General features: G+C 36.6%; 1 protein-coding gene and 1 non-coding gene across 6 annotated transcripts in view; both read left to right on the top strand.

Annotated features, from left to right (window-relative positions):
• Positions 1 to 24,957, top strand: part of PPP1R13B (protein phosphatase 1 regulatory subunit 13B) — a 124,394-nt gene that overhangs the window by 8,529 nt on the left and 90,908 nt on the right. For 4 of the 5 annotated variants that reach the window (XM_036749069.1, XM_036749067.1, XM_036749066.1 and 1 more), the window contains exon 1: positions 11,722 to 11,891. The exons of the other annotated variant lie outside the window; for it this stretch is intronic. In XM_036749069.1, the coding sequence (XP_036604964.1) occupies positions 11,787 to 11,891 (105 nt within the window). In that variant the 5' untranslated portion in view covers positions 11,722 to 11,786. Of the gene's footprint in view, positions 1 to 11,721; positions 11,892 to 24,957 lie in introns of those variants that run through there. 5 annotated transcript variants of the gene reach the window in all.
• LOC118845221 lies at positions 3,046 to 3,181 on the top strand. The gene has a single exon (XR_005010082.1). It is a non-coding gene; the product is annotated as a small nucleolar RNA U109 (small nucleolar RNA).

Here is a 24,957-nt window from a genome sequence, read left to right as displayed (position 1 = left end):
GTCATACTGCTTCCAATTGTCATTTTGGAATGTTTTATTAATCCTGTTAGGTTTGGGGAAAATTTCCTAATTTTTCCTAACATTTTCAATAAAGTATATTCATTACAACACATAAAATCATCTGGATATTTCGCCTTATGTTATATTAAAAGAGAAAGGATTTCCAAAAGTTCGGTTAAAAGAAGAAATCATGTAGTTCTTAACTGAAGGGCAGTTTGAGTGTTGGTCTTATGAATAGAGGCTTCACTGGACACATCACCAGTAAGTATGTTGCTTGACATTTTTTAAAGTAGTTTTGTTTTTGCAAAGATAATTTGCCAGTGGCTATGATTGCCTATTTAAGTGTTATTTAACATTTATTATACATCTGAACTGGATCTACAATATCGAATGAATCCAGCCTATGTGAAGAATGTCATGTTGTGTATTTTGCTTTCTTAGAAATATTATGTAGTCTTTTTTTAAACTAACTCGAGCCTGTTTATGTATTTTTATTTTATTTTTTTGAGCTAGAAAAATAGCTTTAAATGCCATTGTTTATAAGGGACACTGCATAGCCAAACGAATTACTAATGGAAGTCCTTTGAGAGACTTGATGGTAGCTTAATGAAATACTGAGGTCTGCATATGAAACTTGGAAAGAATTAGATGCTACTGTGTTGCATTATTGTTTGCCTCAGCTTTGGTATTAGAGCTTAGTGTGGGGAGTCAGACCCACCAACTGGCACTGGATAGGACCTTTTTACTGAGTTTTACTAGTTTTACCATCCTACAATATAGACTAACACAGTTATGTCAGGCTAATATTAGAAATCTTGGCAAATCTTAATTGTATAGTTAATGATGAAATGTTGAATAATGTTTTGCTTAAATTTGACCAATCAGATCAGTAGATTTATTTTATTTCTGTGAGCCAGAGGAATCATTCTTTAAAGACCTCAAAATCTGCTTTCATCAAAGACTGGCTGATTTTGTTCTATAGTCGAGTCCATGTGGCATTACCCTACATTAGCCAGTGGTTCTCAGTCATTTTGCAGCTTGAGCACTCTGTTGTTTGCTCTTGATCTCTGGACATTTAATCTGCTCCCAGAGGTCCTGAATGACAGTTTGTTATTTTTTTTTAAAAAGTGAATTAAGAATTTCATGAAACAAATAAAAACATCCTGTGTTAAGAAAAAACAAAAACTGTGATTGAAGAGCTCTGTTATAAGCCAAACAATACAAATAGCATTTGTCATAAAACTTCTTTTTGAAATTTGTAATATCTGAAGAATGATACACAAAGGATTTTAAAATTAATATTGATAAATATTTGAATTCATTGTTAGTGAAGAGAAAAAAGTAGGCAGACCCGGGGCCTAGTCTCTGTCACTTAAATAGTTGTGTCCTCTCGAACAGATAAGCTCTTCTTTCCTCTGAACCTCAACTTTGCTCATTTGTAACACTGGAGAATTAAGTTTTTTGGACTAGATTATTTCTCTTTAAAATTCTTCTAGGTGTGGAAAAGCATTCCCTCAAGATTTGGGGTGGAGGTAGGAAACTTAATGGGTCCTTCTTTAACTTGACTCTAGTGTTGGATTTTAATTGTTTTAAGGCAGTGTATGAATGTAAATCACAGGCATAAATTGTGCTCCAAAGTGCAATTGGTTCTATTTGATTTTGGTGCAAAATAATGATATGTGGCTTGGCCCTTATTTTCCAGTGTTATGCTGGGTCAATCATCTTAATATGAAGTGTTATTAAAAAGTAATGTGTTTGAGTTGTATTTTCTAGTTAGATAACTTTTTTTAAATAAAAATTTTATTGATGTCTTCTGTTTTTTACATCATCATAATTATCCTCAGTATTACTCACCCTCCCAGAGAGCCATCCTATATAACAAATAGTGTTTTTCAGCACAACTGAGTGATACATTGGAAAACTCTGAAGACATGTGCAATGTGTAATAGCTGTGGACCTCCCACCTCCAATGAAGGTGTGGGTTGGGAGTGTTCTCTCATTTCTCTTCATTTGTGTCATGCTTGAACTTTTATAATTTTGTTACATTCACTTTTGATCATTTTGTGTGTGGTGGTTCTTTCTGTTTATATTGTTGTAGTCATCATGTGTATTGTTTTCTCAATTCTGTTTATATCACTCTGCATCAGTTCATGTAGATCTTTCCATGCTTCTTTGTGTTCGTCCCACACATCATTTCTTACAGCACAGAAATGTTCCATTGCATTCATGTGCCACAGTTTATTTAGCTATTTCCCAGCAGATGAATGTCTACTTTTTTTTCCCATTTCTTTGATAGTACAAAAAGTGCTGCTATAAATATTTTGGTATATATGATGACTTTATTTTTAATGGTTAGCCGCAGGTGATTTTAACTTATAATTTGCATTTGAGTTCTACCTTTTGTCACGTTTTTTGTTTGTCTAAAATGATTTTTTGTGATTTTAGTTAATTTCTTCAGTTTATTAAGAGTAGAAGACTAAAGCCAAAGCACTATATATTTCTCAAACTTTCAGTGTATTAGAGCTATTATTAATTCCATTCAAAGGAAACAAGAACAGAATGCAAATGACCTTTCTTATTAATATATTTGAAACTTTTCAGATGTGTAGCCTTTATTTAAATTGAACGTAAAACACATTTTTAAAATGAACAAGCAAACTTTAACAAACATATGTATTTATAATACATATATAAATAATATGTACTTTTTAAAAATTCAAATTCTTTTATAATATTATGCAGATTTCCTTTTTTATCCCTTCATAAACCAATCTGGCAATTATCCAAGTGTTAAGGTCATAGAAGCTACATCTTTTACAGGCATAATTTGTGTTAAAAAATAAAGTGTAATTGACTTCATTTGATTTTGGTACAAAATAGTGATGTGTTGCTTAACTCTTATTTTCCATTATTACATTGAACCACTCATTTTAAACTTCTGTGCTGTTTGAAGATCATGTTATAGCTGTATTTAGAAGGGAGCTAAACACCTTATTTAATTGCTTCATTGTATATGTGGTACCTAATGTTTTATTTTAATTCTTCCTGCATGTGGAATTTTTTGTGCTTCTCACTAATAGGAGCATAAATACATTCAAAACATGCTATAGAAAACATTGGAGTGTTCAGGGCTGCCAGCCTTTCAGGAAAGGCTGAGTGGTAGTATAATTCTCCTACATTGAAGAAACCGGAATTTTATTACCCAGCATATTAAGACATGTACCTTGTGGTAGAGTTTAGGAAATGTTATACATTTTTCCCCCACAAAAGATCCCCTCTTTAGCTTCATTAAGGCATGGAGGTGGCCCTGGGGTCTTGAAGGCTGTATAAATGGAGCTTAAGATCTGATAGGTTTATTTCTAGTAGGGTGAATTCTTTGGCCTTGGCAACACATGAAAAAAAAAGAAAGGATTAAAAGTGGTCCTTGTTCATATGTGGCCTTTTCTGTTTCTCCATTATTGATAACAGTGGTCAGAAAGGAGGCGAAGCATGCTGAGCACATTGTTCTGAGGCTCTGCTGTAAATTTGAGATCTTGGTCCCACAAACAGTGAGCTGGATCTGTACCATGTCAAAGAAACCAGAAGAGAAAAGGAAGATGTAAATAAATAGAGGAGGATGGCTCTTGTAGATCTTTGTTAGGGAGGCAAGTAAAGCAAATGGAGCTGGTTTTGTTGTGTACATAAAGGCAACAGATCATCATTTCATGCCACTTTTTCTGCCACTTTGTCTTTCAGTGACCATGATGATCATAAACAAACAAAAAAGAGCTTGAAGATAATTATATCTTATGCCAATATCTAATACAGAAGAGGAGATATATTATGAAAATATATTTAAAAAACTAAACTGACCATATCTTAAAAGACAAGAATGACTAGGAAATCCTAAGAAATAACTAAAAATCCCTTGTTGGTAGCCCGACAGACCATTGATTTCTAAGTGCATAGGTTAAAATCAACACAAAATTGGAGGAAAATTTAATAATGAGAAAAAGATATACTGTATGCAACTATTACAGACCTATTGGTACCGAAAATGCAAATTAATAAAGAAAAGATCTTGATAAAGACTATCATAGTTGTCAATGGAAGTTTAACTGATAAGGTAGTCTCCACAGTGAAGAAGCTTAAAGAACTCCAAATTAGTTTTAGCTAGCAGACACTAGATTTCCTTGTCATAGAGAGTTGATAACTAAGCTTAATACCAGTTCAAAATATAATCTCTGTTGCAAAACTTGCCTCATAAAACAATAAAGAGCAGTACCATTAAAAAAAAATTAGCCACTTGAAAGCTTGGTATGAGACCAAGCTAAGCCAGATAATTCTAAAGGCATTCATGGATGAGCTCAGGAGGACTGCAAGTAGACAAAAAAGTGTAAAAGATCTGTCAGTTACATTTTGCATAATTTCACATGTATAATTGATATATTGCTTCCCTTCTCAGTGGATTGGGGAAGGGTGGACAGGAGGGAGGGAGAGAATTTGGAACTCAGAATTAAAAAAAAAACACCTCTTAAATAATAAACCTTGAAAATAAGATAAAGAACAGATATGTAAGCATTTCTAGAAATTATTTTCACAATCTTTTGGAGGCAATAGTGTTTTGAAAGTATTGAATTTATTTTCAAGATATCTATCTGTAAGAGTGGATAGTATTATTAAAAAAAGATGATTAGAAGGAAGGGCATTAGTAACTGATGTATTCCTCCTTTTTCGTTTTTATAAAATCTTTATGAATGATAAGCGTTTGTGTTGAGGGTATATTTGATCAAAATGTGAGAATGCAGTGGGTGGTTTTTGTAGTGATTTTCAATAGCAGTTTACTTCTTCAGAATTACATGACTGAAAGTTGTATAAAATAGAACCCATTGTATAGATTGTTTGATTCCAAAAATATTTGACTCAGTAGAACAAAATGCCATCTTAAAGGTTCTCCTACAACATGTCTCCCATACATATGTTTATCTGATTTATAAAATTTGTTTTATATAGGTATATAAACCAAAACCACCAAAACCACAAATGAACATATATTGTTTGTTGTTTTTCAGTCATTTCAGTTGTGTTGACACTCTGTGACCCCATTTAGGGTTTTCTTAGCACAGATACTGGAGTGGTTTGCCATTTCCTTCTCAAGCTCATTTTATAGATGAGGAACTAAGGCAGATGGGGTTAAGTGACTTGCTCAAAGTAATTATCTGAGACCAAATTTGAAGTCAGGAAGATGGCTCTTCCTATCTCCAGTCTTGGCACTTTATCTACTGCACCATCTAGCTGCCCCAAATCACCATTATAGTTCTCCCAAATAGTTGAGCAAAATGGTATAGTGCTGTGGCTGACAATTCCTATGACTGTATTTAAATGGAATGAAAACTGTGTGCTTTAAGGTTTTTTTTTTTTTTAACAAGGTTCTATCAATGTATTAGAATTTGCTGCTGTTAAATGTCATCATTCCCTAGATGTGCATTATTCTCTTGGTTCTATTTTCTTTACTCTGCATTTACTTGCTATGTCTCTCTGTTCCCCATGGCATTCTATTACATTCATGTACCACAGTTTATTCAGTCATTGCCCCATTTGTTGGACACAGAATTTGTTTCCAACTTTTTGCTAATATAAATAGTGCTGCTCTAGAGATTTTTTTTTTTGTATACAAAGATCTTCCTGTCAGTCTCATTGGTGGTATAACTATAAACCCGATGGGATCACTGGGTCAGAGGTCTGAAAAATTTTGTGATTTTTATTGCAAAATTCTATATTGCTTTCCAGAATAGTTGTTGTATCATTTCACAGCTTCACCAGAGGTGAACTAATATATATGCCTATTTTCCCCAGTTCTGCCCAAGACTACTTGGCCAGTTTTGCTATAAAGTTCTTTTAATTTGCATTTCTTTCATGATTAATGCCATGCAATGTGTTAGGATTATGTAAGATTACTTGATAGACACACACGGGAAGTTGTTCAATGACCCTGTGATTATTGATATCAAGCAAGACATAAAACAAGGTCACATTTACTTTGTCTACGATGTTTGCTGGAGCCTGGTGCAGTGGAAAGAGAGGTGAATCTAGGAATCAGGAGACCTGAATTTGAATTCTGGCTCTGCCACTTTACCTCTGTGACCCATGGCAAGTTACTTAATCTCTTGGCCTCAGTTTCCTCATTTGTAAAATGAGATGGTTGAACCAGATGGCCAGAGTATCTTCTAGTCTAAATATATGTTCTTGTAATCCTGAGCCCCAAATGGAAGAATTCTCTGTACATAGTAAGATTTTCCAAACATTTCTATTTGTAGATGATTTAATACTGATTTCATTAAAGATAAGAATTTTGCAGTTTCCTAAGTGAGGGCTACTGAAATTTGCCTAACAGTCCCCATAAGAAAAAGCAAATACAAAATGCCTTTTGTCTAACTTGTGATATCTAGTTGAATGGGCAACCTCTTGCTTGAGTCAGTATGTGTATGTATATATCTCTCTGTGTGTGTATATGTATCTCTTTGTGTATGTATATATTTTGTGTAGGCTTGCAGCTCAGTGATGAGCTGGACCTTACTTGAATTAGTTACAAGAGAACAAGCTGGATTGCTTTTGGGAATATGTGCAACTCTTTCAGTGATTCCAAGCTGCTCCCTAAAAAAAAAAACCCATATTTTTAATGCCAGTAATTTACTGATATGATATACCATGTTATGATGCTTACAGGTACATAATATTGTGTCTATGGTTCATGAAAGACTGCAGTCTCTGAAGTATCAGAATTTTGAATGACTCAAAGGGCAGTAGAGATCCATATGGTGGGTAATGTAGGCTGCAGCAAAAACATCTACCTGTGAAAAATGACATAATAGTGTCTGATTGGAAAAGGTAGAGGGCCAGTCATGTAATGAGAATGAAGGATCACAAGTTGACAGCCTGAATGCTGCAGTAGCACCTCTGGAAGATTTTAAAAGTCTACAGACCCAAAAATTCTCCCCACCCCCCCAGTATATTAGGAAGATCTTTTGTCAGGGCTTATGGTAGTATGTGAAGAAGAAATGTCATAGCTAAGAAGATCTGAATGGGTTTTGGTCTGGATTGTCGAGATCATGGATTGATTGTTTAGATTATTTTTCTTTTCAGAAACTAATTTATACTAAATGTATTTTGATATGTGCAGAAACTCATTAACAATGCGTGTTTATGTGATCATTTAAGCTTTGCAATGTGCTTGCATGGGTGAAAGTTGCAAAGAGACAAATTTAGACTTGAAATAAGGAAATAAACTTCCTAATGGATCTATTCCAAAGTGGAACGGACTGCCTTTGGAAAGAGTGTATTCCCTCTCATTTGGAGGTCTTCAAAAGAAAAGACTTAGATGATAATTGGTTGAGTATGTATGGGTTGGACTAGATGGTTTGAAGTCCCTTCTAGCTTTGAGAGTCTCTGATTCTGAACACCTAGTAATTTAGTCAAAATATGCCTTTTATTTAATAGATTCATAACACAAACAAAAATGTTCTTCTTTTCCTGAGATTTATGATCTGTTTTGAGACATCTGATAGTGGAAAGACCCTTGAATCAGCAGGGCCAGAAGTCAATGAGGTGACATGGGCTTGCATCTAACTCTGCCACTGTCTATCTAGGCTATGTGTAATCTAGTGGAAGATGTTTCCCTTTTCTGGGCTTGTTTGCTCATATATAAAATGCTGGCTCGATAATCTTTAAGAATCCTCCGCGGGTCTAACATTTTCTGTAGCATAGCATAGTAAAGAATGTTGGACTTGGAATCAGAAAGACCAGGATTCAAATTCTGTATCTTGAAATTTACTGTCTATGTGAATGTTGTCAAGTGGCTTAATTTATCTGAACATCAGTAAAATAGATATAAGAACACTAGTAGTATCCACCTTAGTGGGTTACTACAACATTCAAATGAAGTAAGGTATGTAAAGGACTTCACAAATTTTGAAATACTTTTTCTTTCTGCTGCTACTATATGATTCTATTGTTGGGATTCGTGTTAGATTAGACCAAAATGGTTGTAAAAACTAGTAGCCAGACAGTAGAACTGAAATTACATTGTCCTGGTTTGGGCTGTGGTTTGAAGGAGTGAAACAGTAATGATCCCTCATCAATCAACAAGCATTCGCTAAAGGACTCTCTTTGTGCTAGCATTCTTTTAAGCTCTGTAACAGTTCCTGCCTTCAAGGAGCATTCTAACAGGGGAAACAACACATACATGGAACATTACATAAAAGATAAATAGATGGAAGTTAGAGGGGGAGGCACTTGGGAAAATCACTTTGGCAGCTCCGTGGAGGATAAATCTGACTAGCCAGAGAGGGACTTGAGGCAAAGAGTCCAGGTTAGAAGGCTCTTAGAATAGTCTAGGTCAAGGGTGGGGAACCTGCGGCCTTGAGGCCACATGTGGCCCTCTAGGTCCTCAAGTGTGGCCCAAACTTCACAGAACAAATCCTTTGTAAGTTCCCCACCCTAGTCTAGGTAAACCCAGTAGGATTTTGTGAGTGGAGAGAAGGGGGGCATCTGTGAGAGATGTAGGAAAGGAAATTACAAGATTTTCCAACTGATTGTGAGGTGAGTGAAAGAGAAGAATTGAACATGACAGGTTTTTTTGAAGGTTTTGAACCTGGTTCACCAGAAGGATGTTAGATCGGAGATTTGGGAAGAAAGGGAGCATGAGGGGAGGAGATGATTAGTTCTATTTTGGACTTACTGAGTTTGGGATACCTGCAGGACATCCTGTCCATGTCCAAAATGTTGGTAATTCAAAACAGGAGCTCAGGAGAGTGATTAGAGCTAGATATATAAACTATGGGAATCATCTCCATAGAGATGATAATTGAGTCCATGGGAGCTGATGAGATCACCAAACGGGACAGTAAAGAAGAAAGAGAAGATAATCCAGAACAGATCCTTGAGGGACATCTAATAGTTAAATGTTAAGAATATGTAAATAGGTCTGTATTTTATGGTCTTGTAAAATATTAGAGCTAGAAGCAACCTTCTAGTTCTCTTTAATTTTACAGATAGATAAACTAAAATCTAGGGAGAGAGTAACTCAAGATTACAGAAGTACTGAATTGTACACTTGGGATTTGAAACCCATTACTCTGACTCCCAAGTCCTGTGCTCTTTTCACCACAACAGTTTGTTAGTCAAGGGAGAGCCAGACTAATGTTTCCTGACTTTCGGTGTCAGTCTTACTGATTGGCCATGGGTTTTCACTCTGAGGGTAGCATCTAAACCAGGTTTCTAAAGGGGTAAATTTTTTGTTGCTGTTCAGTCATTTTCAGTCATGTACAACTCTTTGTGACCCCATTTGGGCTTTTCTTGGCAAAGATACTGGAGTGGTTTGCCATTTTCTTCTCCAGAACAGGATAATAGTGCAAGAAAACATGAACGTTTCACTTTGTCTTGTCCTCTGTAGGAAATTTCTTTGCAGAAAATTGACTAGGCTGACACTGGTTAGTCTGTGGTTATATGGAAATATCTACCATTTGTTATGCTAATGATAAAAAACAGTTTTTTTTAAATAAAAGGTCTATTCTCTCTCTCTCTCTTTCTTTCTTTCTCTCTAATGGAAAAAAAAAACCCTAGATGAATTCACGGCGTGGTCTGACAGTATGCTCCTTTCTCATAATGTTTGGAGAAGATTCTTTCCTTTTTTTAAAAAATTAATTGATTTATTTTTATTTAGTATTTTATTTTCCCCCGGTTAAATGTAAAAACAATTTTTAACATTCATTTTTAGAACATTGAGTTCCAAATTTTCTCCATTCCTTCCCCCCCCCCAATTGAGAAAGCAAGCAATTCGATATAGGTTGTACATGTGTAGTCATGCAAAACATCCATGATAGTCATGTTGTGAAAGAGAACGTAGGCAAAAAAAAAACCCTCAAGAAAAATAAAGAAAGTTTAAAAAAAGTATGCTTCAATCTGTATTCAGACACCATCAGTTCTTTCTCTGGGAAAGGGTAGCATTTTTCATCCTAAGTCCTTCAGAGTTGTCTTAGATCATTGTATTGCAAGAATAGCTAAGTTATTCGCAGCTAATCATCTTGCAGTATTGCTGTTGACTTTGTGCACAGTACAGTTCACTTCGCATCAACCCGTGCAAGTCTTTCCAGGTTTTTCTGAGAGCATCCTGCTCGTCATTTCTTATAGTACAATAGTATTCCATCAAAATCACATACTACAGCTTGTTCGGCCATTCCCCAATTGATGAGCATCCCCTCCGTTTCTAATTCTTTGCCCCCAAAAGAGAGGTGCTATAAATACTTTTGTACATATAGATCCTTTTCCTTTTTTTTTCTTAAAGCTCTTTTGAGATACAGACCTAGTAGTGGTATTGCTAGGTCAAAGGGTATGCATGGTTTTATAGCCCTTTGGGTGTAGTTGCAAATTGCTCTACACAATTAGTTCACAACTCTGCCAACAGTGCATTAATGACTCGTTTTTTTCCACATCCCCTCCAACATTTGTCATTTACCTTTTCTGTCTTATTGGCCAATCTAATAGGTATGAATTAGTACCTCAGAAGTGTTATAATTTCACTTGGCCTAATCAATAGTGCATTAGAGCATTTTTTCATGTGGCTATAGATAGCTTCAATTACTTCATCTGAAAACTGATCATATCTTTTGATCATTTCTCATTTGGGGAATGGCTCTTATTTTTAGAAATTTGACTCAGTTCTCTATGTGTTTGAGCAATGAGGCTGAGAAGATTATTTCTTCTAATTTTTTCAAATAGTAATCAAATGAAGACTTTGTGTAGCTATATTTTGTTGTAAAATTTCATGAGTTTACATGCCTTTATTCTGACCCACTCAGAAGTTAAGAATTTCTCATTACACCTCAGCAGTTTCACTTCAGTGGGTGTTTGTTGTTGTGGACTCTGTTCTCATAAAACACCAGCAATCATCCCCAGAACCAACTGTCTGTCAGCAGCTATGACCTTGTCCCTGCAACTCAGCCATAAAGCCTTGGTAGAAATATTAGCCTTTAGGTGAATAGTGCACAGAGGGTGAGGATAGACTGAAAAACGTATAGATTTTTAGTTTTGAGAGTTGGTAACTTCATTTTCTGAGAGGCGGTTATGGTGTAGTGGAGAGAGTTGGAGTAAGAAAAGATTGAGGTTTGACTTCTGCCGCCAATACGCTATCTATGTGACCAAGCAACGGGCAAGACAATTAAACTCTATGAACCCATTTTTTCGTCTGTAAAATGGAAATTATGATACTTTGTAGTCCCTGCCACACAGGGCTGTCATGACTTTCAGATGAGATAATTAAAGTGCTTTGCAAACCTTAAAAGTATTTTAAGTAGCTCAATTACTATTATGCTTAAAGTGTCTTTTTAAAATGGAAATTTTTCTAGGATTTTTTTACAAAGCATGTTAGTAACATTTTTAGAAGCATTTCATATGGAAATGAAAGAATATATTTCCTATTTTTTGCTTCTCATTCCTAAATCCTAGTTGCACATAGTTGCTGAACAATGTTAATATCAAACTTTCTCTTCCATGGAACTTACCTAATTAGGTGAAACTTTATCCAGCATATCACTCTGCTGTCACAACTGTGGTCTGGCTTGTTTCATTAGAACATCTTATCATATCTCATGTCCTTAGCACTTAAATTCAGATGCCAGTTGGCCTGAGAGAAATCTATTTAAGTATTTTCCTTTTTGTAGTGAACAGATACTTTTATTTTAGACTGTAGACACTGTCACTTTTGCTTTCCACTTCAGCTTAATGCACTTCACATGAAAATATTTTAAGAAATGGTGACAAAAAGAATCATAAGCAAAACAAAAGGAAAATCTTGGTTTTCAAGAACTGGACTTAAACAGAAAAAGAAGAAATTGGAAAGAATAATTGGCAAAAAGGTAGGAATGGTTGTGTAGAATGTATATGTGTTTTTTAATACTGAATTTTTAGGGATATTTATTTTAGTTTGAATGTAACCCTACCAATTCCTTATGCTTTATTTTAGGAAAAACTGCTAAGAATAAACTCTATGGAGTAGCAGACAGATTAATAACTATTTTTGTAGGCATAAACATAGCTATGGTCAGACAACATGAGGAAATACCGTAATGAAGTTGTTATTCATAGAAGAAGTACTGATGTTTGGTACTGTTTGAATATTTTTTTTAAAAAAGCTATATGTTTGTGTATATACCTTTATGGAACTAGCCAATCAATAGAATCAGAATACAGATTTTTTGCCTGCTTTTCACATAAAATGGACATGTAGCAAGGAAAGCCGATTTAAAACAGTTCTGTTAATAGATGTTGGGTATCATACCATATGTGGCCAAGATTGTCTCAAATGGTAAAGGAGGTTTTGTTGGAAAGAGTATATAGACTTTTTCTTATTAATGAGATAGCCATTTTCTGTTAACTAAAGTGCTATAATCTACAAAGTCATGGACTATTAAGAGTTGAATGGATCTTTAGGGATCATCTAGTCACTAGACAGAAGAAGAAACTGAGAAGTTGTAATTTGTCCAAGGTCATGCAGATAGTGGTATTAGGATTAGAATCTAGGCCATTTTTTAGGGAATCTTGAATTACTATTAGAACCCAGATTAGTGATTTTTCCACTATGTCATACAGTCATAAAGTTCAGAAGGAAAAAAAAACTTTTTCAGAAAATTTTTTTTCCAGATATAAACATTATAGGTAGGAAAAAACATTAGGGATTGGGAAGCGGATTAGAAAAAGGATAGGAAGGAGTTTAGTGAAACTATGGAGACATTTAAAAATGATTTTTGTTTTAGTTTGTCTTTTATATTTTTCATGGAGTGGAGTGCATGTGATATTTTTTTCCTATATAGCAGTGACTTAAACTTTTATATTGAGACTCTGAGTCTTATGAGGTTTCTTAAAAGAATCATTTTTTTCCCTGCTTAATAGTATTTTATTTTATTTTTAATTACAAGGAAAGATGGTTTTCAACATTTGCTTTTATAAGATTTTGAGTTTCAATTTTTTTTTCTCCCTCTCTTGCTCCCTGTCCCCCTCCCCAAGGCGGTAAGCAATCTGATAGAGGCTATATATGTACAATCATATTAAACATATTTTCACATTAGTCATGTTGTGAAAGAAGAATCAGAACAAAAGGGAAAAAACTACGAAAAAGGAAAAAACAACCAAAAAAAATAGTGTGCTTTGATCTGCATTCAGACTCCGTAGTTCTTTCTCTGGACATGGATAGTTTTTTTGGAATTGTCTTAGATCAGGGCTGTCTAACCATAGGTTTTTATTGAAACAATAGACAGTATATTTTGATTTGTCATTTTAGTGAGATCTCTGTGGTAGCTCGACTTACTAAAGCATTTATGTAAATTTCTATGCTTGTAGGCAGGCTGCATTTTGGATGGCCCTGGTCTTAGATCATTGTGTACTGAGTAGAGCTAAGTCTATCAGAGTTGGTCATGGAACCATGTTGCTGTTACTCTGTACAATGTTCTCCTTGATTTCCTGGTTCTGTTCACTTCACTCAGCATCAGTTCTCAATGTAAGTCATGTAAGGTTTTTCTTTTTTTTTTTCTCTCTTTCTGTAAAATGGGAGTGGAATAATTTTTTTTAATTTGAATTTATTTATTTAACATATTTAGTTTTCAGCATTGATTTTCACAAGAGTTTGAATTACAAATTTTCTCCCCATTTCTACCCTCCCCCCCCACTCCGAGATGGCGTATAATCTGGTTGCCCTGTTCCCCAGTCAGCCTTCCCCTCCTCTCCTCTTTTCCCTTCCTTTCTTGTAGGGCAAGATAAGTTTCTACGCCCCATTGCCTGTGTATCTTATTTTCTAGTTGCATGCAAAAACTTTTTTTTTTTGTTTTTGAACATCTGTTTTTAAAACTTTGAGTTCCAAATTCTCTCCCCTCTTCCCTTCCCACCCACCCTCCCTAAGAAGTCAAGCAATTCAACATAGGCCACATGTGTATCATTATGTATAACCCTTCCACAATACTCATGTTGTGAAAGACTAACTATATTTTGCTCCTTCCCAACCCATCCCGCTTTATTGAATTTTCTCCCTTGACCCTGTCCCCTTTCCAAAGTGTTTGTTTTTGATTACCTCCACCCCCATCTGCCCTCCCCTCCATCATCCCCCCCCTTTTTTTATCTTCTTCCCTCTTCTTTCCTGTGGGGTAAGATACCCAATTGGGTATGTATGATATTCCCTCCTCAGGCCAAATCTGATGAGAGCAAGGTTCACTCATTCCCCCCTCACCTGCCCTTTCCCCTCCTCCCACAGAACTGCTTCCTCTTGCCACCTTTATGCGAGATAATCCACCCCATTCTATCTCTCCCTATCTCCCTCTCTCAGTATGTTCCTCTCTCATCCCTTAATTTGATTTTATTTCTTTTAGATATCTTCCCTTCATGTTCAACTCACCCTGTGTCCGCGCTCTCTCTCCCTCTCCCTCCCCGCCCCCCTCTCTCTCTATATATATATACACATAGATATATACATACATACACATTCACTTATATATACATAAACATATATATATGCATATTCCCTTCAGCTACCCTAATACTGAGGTCTCATGAGTCATACATGTCATCTTTCCATGTAGGAATGTAAACAAAACAGTTCAACTTTAGTAAGTCCCTAGCAATTTCTTTTTCTTGTTCTTTTTCTTGATTACCTTTTCATGCTTCTCTTGATTCTTGTGTTTGAAAGTCAAATTTTCTATTCAGTTCTGGTCTTTTCACTGAGAAAGCTTGAAAGTCCTCTATTTTATTGAAAGTCCATATTTTGCCTTGGAGCATGATACTCAGTTTTGCTGGGTAGGTGGTTCTAGGTTTTAATCCTAGCTCCATTGACCTCCGGAATATCGCATTCCAAGCCCTTCGATCTCTTAATGTAGAAGCTGCCAGATCTTGGGTTATTCTCATTGTGTTTTCACAATACTCAAATTGTTTCTTTCTGGCTGCTTGCAGTATTTTCTCCTTGATCTGGGAGCTCTGGAATTTGGTGACAATATTCCTAGGAGTTTTCTTTTTGGGATCTATTTGAGGAGTTGATCGATGGATTCTTTCAATTTCTATTTTGCCCTGTGACTCTAGAATATCAGGGCAGTTCTCCTTGATAATTTCTTGAAAGATGATATCTAGGCTCTTTTTTTGATCATGGCTTTCAGGTAGTCCAATAATTTTTAAATTCTCTCTCCTGGATCTATTTTCCAGGTCAGTGGTTTTTCCAATGAGATATTTCACATTGTCTTCCATTTTTTCATTCATGTAAGGTTTTTCTGAAATCTACTGGCTCATCATTAAAGAAAATATCATTATAGTGGACAGGTTAAATTTGAATGAGTTCCCACCAGAACATGCAGTTTTGAGGTATGAGACATTACAGAAAAGTTGTATAACCTCCAAATTTGAAAATAGTGTTACGGTGTTTGCATGTACCCTTTATTATAATTCAGTCATTCAGTGAGGATCAGTGAGATGACAGATGTGATGCACTTTGCAAACCTTAATACTAACAAATCCTTGTTCTCATAAGCAGCAGCATGGCTAGAGGATGGAAAGCTAGCCTCCAAGCCAGAACAACCTGGGTTCAAGTCATGCCCCTCATACATCCTGGTTGTGTGACCTTGGGCAAGTCACTTAACCTCATAGTGTGCTAGGCCAGGGATTGGCAAACTTTTCAGGCCAGATAGTGTAAATATTTAGACTTTGTGGCCCAAAAGGCAAAATCAAGTATATTATGTAGGTACTTAAGAGAAAAACAGATTTCCAAAATTTTTTTATTGATGAAATAAAAAAAAATAATTGAAAAATTTTTGTAATGCAGGTCTGCTAATGAGAAAAATGATTTGGGGGGGGATGTAGGATAATGTTTGCCTTAATCGGGGTTCAAAGTTAGTATTTCCCTATCATTAAAATTGATTGTGAATGGTCATCTACTAATGCTGATCTGTAATGGGATTTTGCATATTTCATCTTTGAAAATGTCTTTTTACCCAGATAGGTACTGCCAAATACTGATAATCAGTCCCCAAGCACATGATTTTAATTGAGGCAAAAAGCTATTAGTCTTAAATAAGTTTATTTTCTCTGGACACATTTCTACAGTTGCTGCAATCAAACACAGTATAATTTACTCACCAGCTCAATAAGCTTTCCTTGCATGGCTAACAAATGTCCTACTCAGGAACTTTGGTTGTAGCCTCATTTTTATTTTTTATCTTTGTCATGAAAATTTTCTGTGATGAGATATTCCATTTTAAATTTTTTAATTTTTCTGATAATTGCATTTCTGTGAGTTGGTAATATCATGATGAGTGCTTAACCTGATAATGTCGACATATATTGTATTATTTCAGCATAGCTATAGTGTCGTTGCATAATAATTCAGTAACAGGATAATCCACGCTCCACTGTGCAGTGCCACATTCAAAGTCCATTTTTCTTGTTTTGGCATCATAGGTATGCACTGGTAATAAAAACACAGGTTATGCAGCAGTGTGTATGGCGAGAGTTATAATGGTATCACTACAGTTTGTAGTGTGATAAAGAACAGCAGTGTGAAGAGATGAGCATGCCATGTACAAAGAATTCAGACAATATGCAACTCCCCATCGTTTACATATTGTCTATGAATTCTTCGCGAATTTCATATAATTTGCATGTCATGCAATATCATTCTTTTAAAAATCCCCGCCCCAACTGTTTAATGATGTAAAAACTATTCTTGGCTCGTGGGCCACATCAAAATAGGAGCCAGCTGCAGTTTGCTGACCCTGCTCTAGGCAACCTTCTAAGACTACAGGTTTTAGAGAAGGTGCCAACCTGCACTCAAAAAAGGAGTTTCTTCACCAGACAATTCCCTCTACCAGTGAAATTGCAAGTCAGGAAAAAAGGTTCAACTGTTCAACCAATATTTATTGAACACCTTGTTACCTGTGTTTGTAAGACCCCTCAGGATACAAAGTCAGCTTAGAATAGAGTTCATGAGATCTGTGAAATCATCGTAGTGAGTACTTCTCCCTCCAGCTGTGTAGACTGGAACCTTACCCACACCTCTTTATCCTCTGTACTTACTGGCAGTATCCTCTGGTGAATCTACCAGGGATCCACCCAACATGCGTGGGGGGCCTTCCTCTAGATCTCTTCACCTTGTGTTGGCATATGTACTTCGTAAATAGAGAAATAGATATGAGGTAATTTGAGGAGGGGATACTAACAACGCAGAAGTACATGGAAAGAGAAGCTGGCACCTGAGCCAAACTTTGAAGGGAGAGAAGGATTATGAGAGGTGGAGATGAAGAAGAGGCACATTTCAGGGGTGTGAGACAGATAACCTGGAGGGAGGTGCTAGTGTGTTTTATTTAAATAATAGTCCTGTTGACTGTAACATAGACTGCATGAAGGGAGGAAAATATTAAATAGAGCTAGAAAGGTAACTTGAAACCTTATTGTGGAGGCTTAGGTGCCAGGTTGGGAAAGCTTTTATTTTGTCTTTGGAACAGGAGAAAGCTACCAAAGATTATGTAGTAGACCTGTGCCTTAGGAAGTATTCTTTTACATTTGCTAAAAGCTTTCAGACAAATATAACTCAAAATGGATAGATGTTTACATATATTTTTGTTTCATAGGATTCTAGACTTGGAGGCAAGGGGGTGCAGGGGAAAAAGGGTTGAGTTTGGAATAGAGGACTATAGGTCAAATCCTAGTCTGCTGTTTAGAACCTGTATGACCACTGGCAAGTTAACCTCCCTGGACCTTTGTTCCTTATCTATAGAACGAAGGGGTGGACTAGACCTCTACAGTTTCTTCTGTCACTAGAACAGTATGGTCCTATGCTGATGATGGTTGTTATCAGCAACCAATGAAGAGTTGGAATATCATCCTCTAACTTTAGGGGCCACTTAATCCAGGCTCTTCATTTTATAAGTGACACTGAAGATGAGAAAGATGAAGTGATTTGGTTGAAGTCACACAATGAGTAAGTGGCAGGTCTGGCTATCAACAAGCAACTGGTCAGTCAGGGTGCATTTATTAAGGACTTAGTACAAGCTAGCCCCTGCTCTCAAGATGCTGACATTCTTATGGAGGAGATAACTGGATACATACAAATACATATCTAAAATGTAAATAGAAAGTAATCTCAGAGGTAAGACAGTCTGGGGATGAGGAAAGGCCCAGAAGGTGGGATCTGAGCTGAATCGGAAGTCAGGTGGGAGAGTGTGCCAGGCATGGGAGACACCAGAGAAAAGGCCCCAAGTTGAGGGATGAAAGGACTTACGAGAGGAGCAGCAAGGTGGTCAGTGTAGCTGGATTGTAGAGTATATGGAGATGAGAAACGTGTAAGAAGAACGGAAAGGTAGAAAGGGGCCAGCTATGAAGAGCCTAAAAGTCAGAGCATTTAATATTTCATCTTGGTTAATGGAGAGTCTACCACTGTAGTTTGTTGAGTACTGAGATGACAATACTTTAGGAAGATCAAGTTGGTAACTTAATGGAGAGGTTGGATTTGATTGGGAAAGACTTGAGTCAAGAAGACTAATGAACCAGCAGGCTATTAAAGGCAATTAGGTGGCCCAGTGTGATTAGAGCAAGGAAGATCTGCTAGCCACAGGTACTAGCTGTGTGACACTGAGCAAGTCACTTAATCTTTGTCTGTTTCAGTTTCCACCCCTATAAATTTGAGGATAATAGTAACACCCTCTTTGCAGGGCTGTTTTAAGGATCAAATAAAATAACAAGTGTATAGCATAGTGCCTGGCACAGAATAGGTACTTATTCCTTTCCCCTTTATTATAGTAGTCAGAGTTAGAGGTGATAAAGACCTGCACTGGAAAGGCAGCTTTGTGAGAATGTAGAGAATGAGATATATAAGAATGATGTAAAAGTAGAGACATAAGAGTTGGAAACAGATTGGATTGTGTGGGTTCAATTCAAGTGAGAAGATGAGGACGACACAGGTTGGGAGCCTGAGGATTTGCGGCAGGGCAGGGGATGGTGGTGGTGGTGCCTTTGACAGAAGCAGGGATGTTCAGAAAAGGTGGGGTTGGGGCTGAAAGGTAATTAGTTTAATTTTGTATGTGTTGAGTTTGAGATGACCACAGGACATGCCATCGAATAGGCAGTTGTTGGTATGAAACTGGAAATCAGGAGGAATGTTAAGGCTGGCTGTATAGGTCTGAAAATCATCTGCAAAGAGGTGATAATTGAATCCATGGGAAATCATGAGATCAGACATCAAGCAAAATAGTATAGAGATCAAGAGAAGAAGCACCAGAATAGAGCCGTGGGGAGCATCTGTGATTAGCTGGAGTGACTTGGAAGAAGATCCAGCAAAGGAGCATGAGGAAGAATAGGTAGACAAGTAGGAGGAGAATCAGAAAAGGAGCGATATTGTGAAAACTAGAAAAAAGTATTCAGCACTTTGGAGAGAGCCCAACTACATAAAGTTAAGAGAGTGATAGAGGAGGAAGTGGAGGTACTGGTTGTAGATGGATTTCTAACGGAGTTTGCAGTCAGGGATGGTCAGATTGAGTGAGGGTGGAGGGATGAAGAGACATGATTGTCTTGTAGGTAGTATGGAAGTATCCAGTAGATTGGGAGAGAATGAATATTTCTGAGAAAGTCAGATTTATTAAGTGTTTGCAGCATTCTAGATGCTGTGCTAAATGCTGGGGATAAAGAGAAAGGCAAAAATTGTACCTTTTCTCAGGGAGCTCACAGTCTAACGGAGAAGACAACATATAAACAGCTTTGTACAAAACAAGATTTCACACGCGCACGTGTGTGTGTGTGTGTGTGTGTGTAATTGGATATAATCACAGAGGGAAAGGTTAGATAATGATGGGGGAATGGGAAAGGCTTCTTGCAGAAGGTAAGATTTTAGCTGAGACTTGAAGGAAGTCAGGAAAGCCAGGTTGGGACAATGAGGAGGGAGAGAATTATAGGTGTGGGAGATCACTACTAAAAATGCATGGAATCACAAGGTGGAGCATTGTGTTCAAGGAAAAGGAAGGAGGCCAGTATCATTGGATCATGGAGTGTGTGTAGGTAAATAAGATATTAAGAAGACTGGAAAGGTAAGAAGAGACCAAGTTATTCAGGGCTTTAAAAGACAGAGCATTTTTATATTTGATCCTGAAAGTAACAGGGAGCCACTGGACTTTATTAAGGGGGGTGGCGACAGGATCAGTTTAACAGTTTTTTGGTGGATGGACTGGAGTGGAGAAACATGCGGCAGGGAGACCATCAGACTGGGGCCCCTTGGTCTTCGGTCGCCTAACAGGAATCACACAGCTGGGTAGGTGTGTGAGGCCAGATTGGAACTCGGGAAGATGAGTCTTCCAGACTTCAGGCTCTGCACTCATGCCCTGGGTCACCTGACTGTATTTTGGGGGAAACTCCAGGTAAAATGTTGAAAATTAATAAATACATCATAGAGGTTTGAGGTTTCAAAGCTTTCAGGAGATCGTCAGCGTATCGCTATGCCCTTGCCTTCTCAAACGACTGATTTGTCGGTTTATTGTTGGTGGCTCTCTCCAAATGCTGATGGACCCATTGGCTCGATAGCTGTCACATTCAGTCAGTCCAGCTCATCAGCCTGAAATGATGTCTTCTTATTACTTGAAGATCCCCCTTACGTACTGAATATTTTGGGTCTCATACTATCAGAAGAGATTCATCAGGAAGGATCTTTTGGGGGGGAGAGGTTGGGGAAGGCAGTTAGGGTTCAATGACTTGCCCAGGGTCGCACAGCTAGTAAGTGTCTTTGTGAGCTCAGATCTTGAGCAGAATTACGTTAACAGAGAGGCCGTCTGCTTCTCATCTTGGACAATGTTTAGTTTTTAGATTTGAGAGGCAGCCGTTCAGTAACAGTGTGCAGCACAAATGCAGCCTCGGGGTCCCTGTGATCCTGGATCTTGTTCAGTTTCCCCATCTGTAAAGTGGGTATAATAATAGCCCCTTCCTCCTATGGTGGTTGTGAGAATAAAATGAGGTGATCTTTGTATAGTGCTGTGCATCCTCCAAGAGCTATGCAAATGCCAGCTGTTATTATTTGGTGCTTGGTAAATGCTTGTTGACATTTATGTGATACTTTAAGACTTGCAAACTAACATTTTGAGATGTAATTAATTTTGCCATTTTGTAGATGGATAAATTAAAAGGAAATATCTGCAATTGTAGAAGTCCCTGAATTTAGTAAAATATTCAGTGAAAGTCAAGACGTACCAGAATTTAGTATTTTCCAGTATAACTTCACATATGAAACCTAGAAAAAATGTTTTTTAAAAAAATGATTGTAGGATATGCATGCATTCATTCTACCCTTGAGCCTACAAAGAACTTAAATTTGACTAGCTCTCTTTTCTCTGGGGCATATAAGTGTCCCCCTCACCCTCCAAAGTGCAAATATAGTATTATTTGCTTAGCAAAAAATTTGTGATTTAATATGCTCACTGCTAACAGAAATGGGCTTGTGTTGAAAGAAGATAGTTGAGGGATTGGTGAGTGAGAAATGTTTTATGTCAGAAAGCATCTGAGTTTTTCCTCATAACCCACCTAGCCTCCTGGGAATGGATTGAGGATAATCTGGGGTTGGGTTGGATTAAAGCAGAATCAAAAATAAGCATGCCCTGGTTTTTGAAGACTTCCCCAAAATCAAGCCAGTCTTTGTGTACTGGGGAATAGGGTGAGGAAGATAGATCAGAAAAAGGAAATCTAGAAGCAACCAGAGTAATTTATATCTGAGCATCAAAAGAATTCTATTAATCTGGTGCTCTTGGGACTATATCATGCTAGCTGTATAGATTTTTTTCTTTAGAGGTTTAGGGAAAGAATCTAGCCACTGTAAAATGGAGTAGTCTTTTTTTTTAAGCCGAAGTGTATGACTTTATTTATTAAACTTCATATAGATTCAGCTCATTCAGCCTTTTGGGGTCTTTGAATCCTAATTCTTTCTTCGGTCCAACTTGTAGGTTGTTCTCAGCTTCATACCTTGTCCAAATTTAATAAGTGTACCATTTGTGTCTTCATCTAAGTCACTGAAAAATGTTGATTAGCAGCATTTCACCAGAAACCCCTCCCTCCAGGTTAGCAATACATTTATGACTACAGTTTGGGTTTGTAACCAGCTCTGCACACACCCTTCTGTACTGTCCGCTATCAGTGGTCAGATGCACCACTGGCTTTTGTACAACCCATGAGCTTAGAATGGTATTTACGTTTTTAAAATATGTAAAAACCATTCTTAGATTTCTGGCTGCACAAAAGCAGGCATTGGATTTGGCCCCTGCTCTATCTCACACTTTTCCATTTTACCATAGCAAAATCATGAGACACTTAATTGCTGAAGTTTAGGTCTATGAAATTCCCCTATCTCCTGGTTTAGTAGCTATCAGGAAAGAAAACAAAGTTAGTTTGGTATAGCCTCTTCATGATGATCTCATGCTGGCTTTTAGTGATCATTTTTCCCCTCTATTCATGCCCTTTGATTTACTTTAAACATTATTTTGAACTTAAACATCTCAAAAAAAATTTTTATGTGAAGGAATCTCCATTTCATATTTTTAAAAGTTATGTAATAAAATTCCACATATTACTTTTAAACTGTCTTTCTTGTCTGTGCTTCCTTTTAAATTTCCTTCTGTTTTCTTTTGTGCATTAAAAAAAAAGCTTCAGTGCTCCTTTTTTAGCATCAATATTGTCAACACCCTCTCTAGCCTCACATTTCCTCACCCTCATTAAAAAACCAAGAGAAAGAATAAAAGCTAAATCCTTGTAAGAAATAAGCATAGTGTCCTTGTCCAAAAATGTATGTTTCTTTCTGTGCTTTGGGTTTATTATCTTCTCTCATGAGATAGTACAAGATTTCATCAGTTTCCCTAGAGACATGGTAGTTCTAAAGTCTTTCAAAATTCTCTTCACAATATTGCTATTAATATTGTATAAATTACAGCCCTGGTGCTGCTTACTCATTTTATATCAATTCACCCTATCCAAGATTCTCTGCACTTTTTTCATTCATCATTTCTTATAATACAATAATATTCCATTACATTTATGTACTACAGTTTGTTCAACTATTCCTAATTGATGGGCACACCCATAGACTCTCATTCTTTCCTTTTAATTTCTTTTTCAGGATCAGGAAGTTTTGTTTGGCTTGCAACAATTTTCTTTCTAATATTATCCTCACTTTTAACTTTACCAACTTCAGCTTATTTCCCTGTTGCTTATTCTGTGCCAAACACTGTACAGGTGTGTGCACGTGTGTGTGTGTGTGTGTGTGTGTGTGTGTGTGTGTGTGTGTTTAACCTTTTTTTAAGAGTAAGATTCATCTGATGCCTGCTCCATTACTTTACCATATTTGTGTCCTCTTCTTAGCAAATTCTACCCCTTCTTCCTTTTAATGCTGAGCATTCTTCCTGCTCTCCTTTCTCTTTCTCCTCTTGATACCCTCAGAACAGAACCTTCCTACTCTCAGATCCTCTGTTTTTCTTATTTAACTTCCTCAATACTTTTTGAAGACACAGTTTCCTTTCAAAGTTCCTCCAGAGATGCTTGAAAGTTCTCTCTTCCAGTAAAAGGCCATTCTCCTTCCACCCCTCCCCCCTCCCCCAGCATTATTACCACACCACTTTCCCAGTGTAAGTTATTCTTGGTTATAAGCAATTCTCTTTTGACTTTTGGAATATTGTATTCTAAAATCTCTCATTCAAGTAGTACAGATTGCCAGGTCATATGTAAACCTAACTGTGGTTCATTAGTACTTAAATAGCTTCTTTCTGGATTTTTAGAGTATTTTTTTTTCTTTGATGTAGAAGCTCTGGAATTTACCTATGACATTCTTGAGACCTTTATTTTTAGGAGCATTTTTTCTAATTTTACTTTGTCCTCTGGTTCTAGTAGATTGGGGCTATTTTCTTTTGATATCTTGAAGTATAGTATCTAGGTTGTAATTTTTTTGAGAGAATTTAATAATTCTGAAATCCTTGACTTGTTTTCTAAGTTAGTTGGTTTTGATTATTAATGCCTTGCAAAAGTTTCTTTCTGTTTTTTTTTTAGTCTTTTTGACTAAATTTAATATTGTCTTCTGGAGTCATTGAGTTCTGTATGTTTTTCATGTAGTCTGTTATTTGAGTTTTTCTGTACCCTATTCTAAGGTATTGCCAACTCCACTTATTCTTTGGACTTGAGGAGTCCGATGGAGGGCAATTATTTAGATCTCAGTTTTTAAGAAATGAATGTTGAAAATAAAAACAAAATCAACAAGCGTGTACCTGAAAAATACTATTAAACATGTATATTAGATTCTAGTTTTGGAAAAAGTCAAACTAGTATTGTGATGTTTTTTGGGAAGAGAAGAAGGATTTATTTGTTTTTATAAGTTTTTAGAAGTTCATTAGGATTTTAAGAAAGTTGAGTCTTTGTTGATTTTTAAAAGGATAATTTTGTGGTTTCTCCTGAATTGCCCCAAAGTTGAGCAAAGATGATACAAACTGTAACTTACATAAACTGTCACACAATATGCAGGTTTTTCTTTACATAACGTCTTGTTGGTTTACCTGTACACAATAGTGTGGCTGTCAGGTGACAGATCAAGTGACTACTGAGACAGAGGCTGCTCTGTGTTGGTTGAAAAAAAACAACAGTCTTTGGTATTATGGAAATGCTTCTAACCTTTCTACTTCTTAGTAGTGGTTAAATGATTCCTTACCTGTAAAAGTATCACAGTTTGGATGTTACCTATTCAGAAGCCACATAGGCTTTGTAGATCTTGTGGTTTTTTTCCCTTGTCTAAAAAATGAATACTCATGTTGTTGCCCAAATCTTTATCCTGCTTTCAAAGCTAAAGATAGAGGAAAAGCAGTTTATGCTCATTATCTCTGCTTCCCATCTCTCCTTCACTTCTCAGTCTGGTGGAGTCAGCTTCCAACCCCATCACTGGTTTCCTTGCAA

The sequence above is a fragment of the Trichosurus vulpecula genome, chromosome 3 (genome assembly GCF_011100635.1).
Source record: "Trichosurus vulpecula isolate mTriVul1 chromosome 3, mTriVul1.pri, whole genome shotgun sequence".
Classification (NCBI taxonomy): Eukaryota; Metazoa; Chordata; class Mammalia; order Diprotodontia; family Phalangeridae; genus Trichosurus; species Trichosurus vulpecula.
This window is presented reverse-complemented; position numbering and strand designations above follow the sequence as displayed.